Genomic DNA, 6,323 nt, shown 5'->3' on the forward strand with positions numbered 1-6,323 from the left:
ATTTCCAACTCTCCTTTGTCCTTGTCTAAATCCTTTTAATTTCTTTTCTTCCTTCACCATAACCTTCGTCAAATTTTATTTACTTCAACTTAATTTCTCGTACTTTTACCTAGTTATTTATTCCCTTCCCTCCTCTAATTCTCTCTATTCTACCATCTATTTAAAACCTTTTACACTCCTAATACAAAAACATACCTCTTTATTCATTTCCATTATCTTTATAATAATTTCAAACTCCTATTTTACTTTCACAAATATTAATTTATTATTAAATTAATTAATTATTTTTAATTTCCTAATTATTTTTCAAACAACTAAATCATTACTCTTTTATCTCTCACACAATATATATATATAATTTAACAATCATATTTCTCCATCCCAATAATTTTTTTGGTGAATATAATTTTTACCTTATTTATATATTTTAATTATCCCTAATTATATCCGAGTAATAAATAGAATATCCTTTCCAAACCCTTAACCAAAAAATAGAGCATCACAATGATTAATTCATTAATTGATCTGCATCCCCAATACTAACTCAAAATCCCACACTTTTAGATCAATTAAACTTTAATTCATTTATAAAAAACCAACAAACAAATCATTACCATGATTAATTTCATTAATTGACATCTGCATCCCCAATACTAACTCAAAATCCCATACTTTTAGGTAAATTAAACTGTAATTCATTAATTTAAAATCTGCACCCCAATACAAACACATTATCCCACCCTTAAATAAATTAATTTTTTCTATAAAACATCACCATTCCGGATTACCAAGAAATCAAACCCTACATAGTCACCTCCGAGTCCACTTTAAAAGAAATCCAGCACTCAATTTGCATCTTCGATTCCTAAAACGCCCTTCGCTTGGAACTCGCAATCCCATTAATTTGCATCTTCGATTCCTAAACCGCCCTTCGCTTGGACCTCGCAATCCCATTAATTTGCCTCTTTGCCCAAAGGTCTGCCAGAGCCCTCCATTCCATCAAATTATTAGTTGGTTCTTTCATTCTTGCCCGACGTTGCAAAGCTGTTAAATACCCCAACTCCTAGGGCTCTCTAAATTTTATCCATCTTACTCTCTATTTAGATACGAAATATCTTCAATTTGTTTAACAACTTCATGATCGCGTGAAGAGGGAATCTGCAGTACAATAGGAGGTACAGTTAAAGGAGGAGACCAAAGCACGCAATAGCCATATTATTATCAAGGGTTTGATAAAATTCTGTACAGAAGGGCTTCTTCTCTGATAGACAAAAATGGAGAAGAAGATGGCAAGCTCTCAAAAGGTCAGAGCTTCGCACTTGCTTATCAAACACGAGGGATCAAGGAGGCCTTCCTCGTGGCAAGACCCAGATGGCCGAAGGATTAAAGCTACCACCAGAGATGCCGCCGTTGCCCAACTCACTGCATTGAGGGAAGAAATTGTTAGTGGAAGGGCCAAGTTTGAGGACCTTGCGGCTCGATATTCCGACTGTAAATCCGCTAAGAAAGGCGGAGATTTGGGTATGCATACAAGAATCACATCTCTTGTTAAATTTTCTGCCCTAAATCTAACTGGGTATTTTCCGCTGTATTTTTTTGTTTCTTTGTTTGGGTAATTTGGGTTTTTTTCCTTGTTTTTTCCAATCGTTGTTACGGCTTGTCTACTATTTTGAATTTCTCTGATTGGGGTTTTCTCATTTATGAGGGTGTCTATTCTGAAGTTTAATGGTTTGAATCATCGCATGTATTTTGTAATTTTGAAGTATCGTTTTGGTCAGGTCCTTCATGGAGAAAAAAACTGCGACTAGATTTTTGAAAATGAAATATGTAGCACACGGATTGAAACATTAATTCATGATATTTGAGGGGACCTCTTTGTCTGAAAGCGCACATTAGTTTCTTTTTCCATTTTTTCAGATTTTCTGTCCTCACATCTTAGGGTTTTAACGCAACTCATTTTTTACTGGACACCTGCGGTTGGGGTGTATACTCTGGTCTATTTATTTATGACTTACTCGTCATGGTCTTGGTGACCCAAGACAATCCCCAAATTACAGCTCCCAGAAGGATCTGATGAAACCACGCAAAAGGGTAGAAGGTGGTATTTTTTTTGTATTGGGATATTTTAATGAGGGCAACCAATTGGATCTGAACCTGTGTCCTTATTGGACTGTTGCTTCCGATCTCTCCTAGGCATTTATTCTTCATTGCTTTGAAGTGAGATATATAGAGAGATTAGACACGTGTGAACATATGTTTAAAAGCATTGAAGTTGTGGGAAATTTCAGAAAATGTCTCCAAACCGCTCTCCCCGAAAGGATCCATTTCTAGAAAATGCCTCCAAACCACTCGCCCCAAAAGGATCAAAAAATGTCACTCAGAATGGGATGGGGGTCGGTGAATAGAAAAACCGTTTACTCTGCTTCTGCGTGCTCTGAAGAGAAGATATGTAGTCTACCTATAGGGATTTGCCTCAGTGCCTCATAGAAATGAAAATATTCAGAAAATATGCACTTTTATGCAGGATAAAAGTATTTTCTAGCTTTCATTAAAGGTTAGAATGATCAAATTCATTTCTCTGGCTTCATCTGGACAATGACTTGTTATTCTCATTGTTCATATGAGAAAGACAAAGTAATAGGACCATTCATTTTCTGCTGGGGGATTGCCTTAGGAGAACTTTTCCCAGGCTTCTCCTTTTCTTAACAAAATCATACATTGAAATCAGAGTTTACTAATTGTCATTTTTCATAAGGATGTTTCCCCAAAGAACCCTTCCTAAACTCTCCGTTTTCTGTATATTAAATAATTAATTGTCCTTTGCCTCATTTTCTTTGGACATGAAAATTTTAATTGAAAATTTGAGTATTCCTCTAACGAAGTTACTAGGCAGAATTTGTTGTTTCTCTACAAAATTTGGGTCTGTTAATAGTTCTTTTTGTGAAGTTTGGCCTTTGTGATGGGATTTTTAGATAATTAAAGGGGAAAATTTACAGAAAAATGTCATACATAAAGAAGAGTCGGAGAAAAAGCCAAACGACTTCACATTTTCTTTTCTCCTAGTAATTTAGTGCAATGATTTTAGGACTTATTCTGACACTCCAAAAAAGAGTTGGAGAAAAAGCCAGACGTCTGTCACATTTTTTTTTCTCCTAGTAATTTAGTGCAATGATTCTAGGACTTACATAAAACAACTATTCTAGTAATATGTATGTGCGAGTATGGGAATGTCCTTAATATGCAAATATGTGGGGAATTCGTAAATGTGAAGGATCCAAATGTATTAATACAAGGTTAACTTGTGAAAAAGATAATTGATAACTATTTTACATTGCAGACTTCCTTCAGGGTTTTTATTGACCCTTTGGACTGTAAGTTGTTTGGGCAAACATTGCATTGGCTGATAGTTTAAGATAAACTCACCAATTGTCTGACCAATTTATTTGCATTTTTCTACTGATTTCTTTTACATTTAGCACTACTAAGTTTTAGTTATATACTTCTTACACTCATTTCTTCTCTCTACAAATGCTCTACCAGTTATGATAAACTTCGTCCTTTTTCCCACTCTTTCATTAAGAAAAGTTCACATAATACACTAAGGTGCTTATCTCCTATTTGCAAGAGTTCTATCTTTGATGGTTTCTTTAAACTTAACTCAATAATATTAAATGGATGCAGCGGTCTGCAGTCTATTAAATGGACTCAGATTTAAATATCAATGGCTAACCAGGCTCTACTCTAATTCCTAGTTTACAATGCACATTCAGCTTACATTATTTCTGCTGATGCAGTCTCTATTATATAGTTATTTTATTTTTCTATTTAGTGGTGAATATTTTTCAGAGATGCTTTGTGTTGTTTCCCATGTTCTTGATGATATTATTACTGAGTGCCTACACCTGCCTCTGGTCATGATGTTTATATTCCTTTCTTGAAAGTTATGATGTTAAGGTCTATTTCTTCTCTGCTTTAGATGAAGTGAATCTATTTTAAAGACCACCATATGGCATTTTTAGTTATCTGGTCATTTTTCAAAGAACTATCATTGGATAGGAGGTATGAAAATAACTTGGGTGTGATTGGTGGTTATCATTTTCTGTTTACACTACACAGGCAGCCTAAACCATGAATCCTGCACACACAGATGGTCAACTGTAGAAATGTCACTCATCATGAATACTAAACCTCTTGCTTGCTTGTATTGGGAAAATAACTACAGCTTTTGCCATCAGTAGCTTTTTATTGTTGTCTAAAGACATAATTGGCATATTGGCAAGAAATGAAAAGTCCCATAAATGCTAATGCTGGTGAGAGATGAAAAATGAATTTTGAAATGAGTAACTGAGGGGGTATATATAGTACTTCCATCTATAGGCCATACTGATGTGGAACTATAATAGATTTCCTGGATTGCATATCTAAAATTCTAAAGTTACTGTGTGTTTGTGTATTCTGATTGGTGTTTTATAACTTGCCAAACCAGAACTGGAATTGACTGGTGCAGATGGTTTGATCCTAAAAGGGGATGGACCAGCCCTTGAACCAGTTTGGTGATTGGTTTGGCTACTGATCTGGCTGGTTCAGTATGGAACTGGTCAGACTGGATGGTTCAGTATCAAACTGGTCAAACCAGCCAGTTCAACCAGCTCAACATTGATGTACATGAATATAATTTTATGTATTTTTTTTCGTAAACTGGTTCATAAACTGAGTTGTGGGCTGATTCTGATCCGAGTCCAATTTCATCTTCGAAAACATTGTTTCCAATAAACCAAAGTTCAAACTTGTCAAGAGAGAGATTGGAAAGGACTTTCTGAAGTTGTGAGTGAAGGCTAGGAGAGAATGATCCAAGAGTTCAACAAGAATAGAATTCTTGAAATGACTGTTTGCTCTGCAGAGTAGATATAAATATTTTTTTTGATATGAATATTGATATGCAGAGTACAGAGATTTGATTGTTGGAGATCCTTTGTTTGTGCCCAGCCACTTTGTTTTGCAACTTATTAAATTTAAAAGAGGCATTACAAAATTTTGCCCTACTAATTGGTCATTCGGGGTGATTTTTGCATTCAGTACATAGCCCCCCTCCCCTTTTCTAAGAATTTTTTATTTTGTGGGGATTTATTTCATTCAGCGGATTTTGCCATCCTATAGATAAAATAAACAATAAAATACTTTCGTACGTATATAGCACGTAGTAGTACTTGTTAATGTTGAAGCAGTCGACAGGATAATATCTAATAATGTAAACCCCTGGGTTGATTTTCAGTCATTTCACAACAAAGGCAATGGGACAGGCATGCCCTTTTAATAAGGATTTATACGCAGTAGTGCAAACATAGTCAAATAATTTGCATGATTTGTGAAAGTTATTTTTATACCTTATGATTCACTTTTTGCTACTTGTATGTCCTTCACTAGATTATCATGTCTTGCAGGTCCTTTAGGACCCAGTGTCTGAGCGAGTAGGGTTCAAGCATGAGTTTGTCGTTTGGCATTTTTAGCTAATTCAAAATAGCTACCATGGAAAAAAGGGTTCTATTTGCGTTGCTGATTATGTTATGAATGCTCGCCCATTTCATTCATTCATGAAAAGTGAAAAACATCTAACTCCATCTTTTTCTTCCGACTTTTTTTCAGGTCCATTTGGTCGAGGTCAAATGCAAAAGCCTTTTGAAGATGCTACATATCTTTTGAAAGTTGGCGAGATTAGTGATATTGTGGACACTGACAGTGGTGTGCATATCATCCTAAGGACAGGATGATGAACAGGATATACATTTACATATTCTAGGCTACTTTATTGTCTGTGATAGTACAATTTGATGGACCATCCTCATTGTCATTGGCATCTATGAGATAATCTTTACTAAGAGATTGCAAAATTTATACCAGAAAAAAATTCAGCGAAGAACCACTTCAAGTGGTGGATGTATCTTCCTGTTATTATTGATATATGTATGTGTGTTCGAGGAAAATTATTGATACTCTTTTTAAAGTATTGAAGTGGTACACTTTTTTCTGTTACATTTGAGTGGAATGCTTGTATTCTAGTACGCTTTTGTTTCATTAGTTCTGTTCTTTTCTTGCATTGAATCACTGTAAATCGCTATCATGTGTCAGCGATAAGTAATCGATTAGCAGCGCTAATTTACAACCTCGATCTTCGTTGCTGCATTTTTAAAAATGTTTGGTTGATGTGCGCCTACTTGCATTCATAAGTTGGATTTTTTTTTTATCTTCTGAAAATAAGCCATTAAAAGGATGGCTATATTTGTTCGCGAACCCATATTTGGAAAGTGACTAGTTTTGTAAGATGA

The 6,323-nt window shown here is 35.0% G+C and overlaps 1 protein-coding gene across 1 annotated transcript; it reads left to right on the plus strand.

Annotated features, from left to right (window-relative positions):
- Positions 1–832: 832 nt before the first annotated feature.
- On the plus strand, positions 833–6,030 carry LOC149213431 (peptidyl-prolyl cis-trans isomerase Pin1-like). Its single transcript, XM_089391996.1, has 2 exons — positions 833–1,521; positions 5,644–6,030. The coding sequence occupies exons 1-2, from the start codon at positions 1,275–1,277 to the stop codon at positions 5,766–5,768; spliced, it is 372 nt and encodes a 123-aa protein (XP_089248122.1). The 5' UTR covers positions 833–1,274; the 3' UTR covers positions 5,769–6,030.
- The last annotated feature ends 293 nt before the right edge of the window (positions 6,031–6,323 follow it).

Source organism: Pinus tabuliformis, chromosome 1_1, assembly GCF_031772625.1.
Source record: "Pinus tabuliformis cultivar Carrire ecotype Pingquan chromosome 1_1, CPIR1, whole genome shotgun sequence".
NCBI lineage: Eukaryota > Viridiplantae > Streptophyta > Pinopsida > Pinales > Pinaceae > Pinus > Pinus tabuliformis.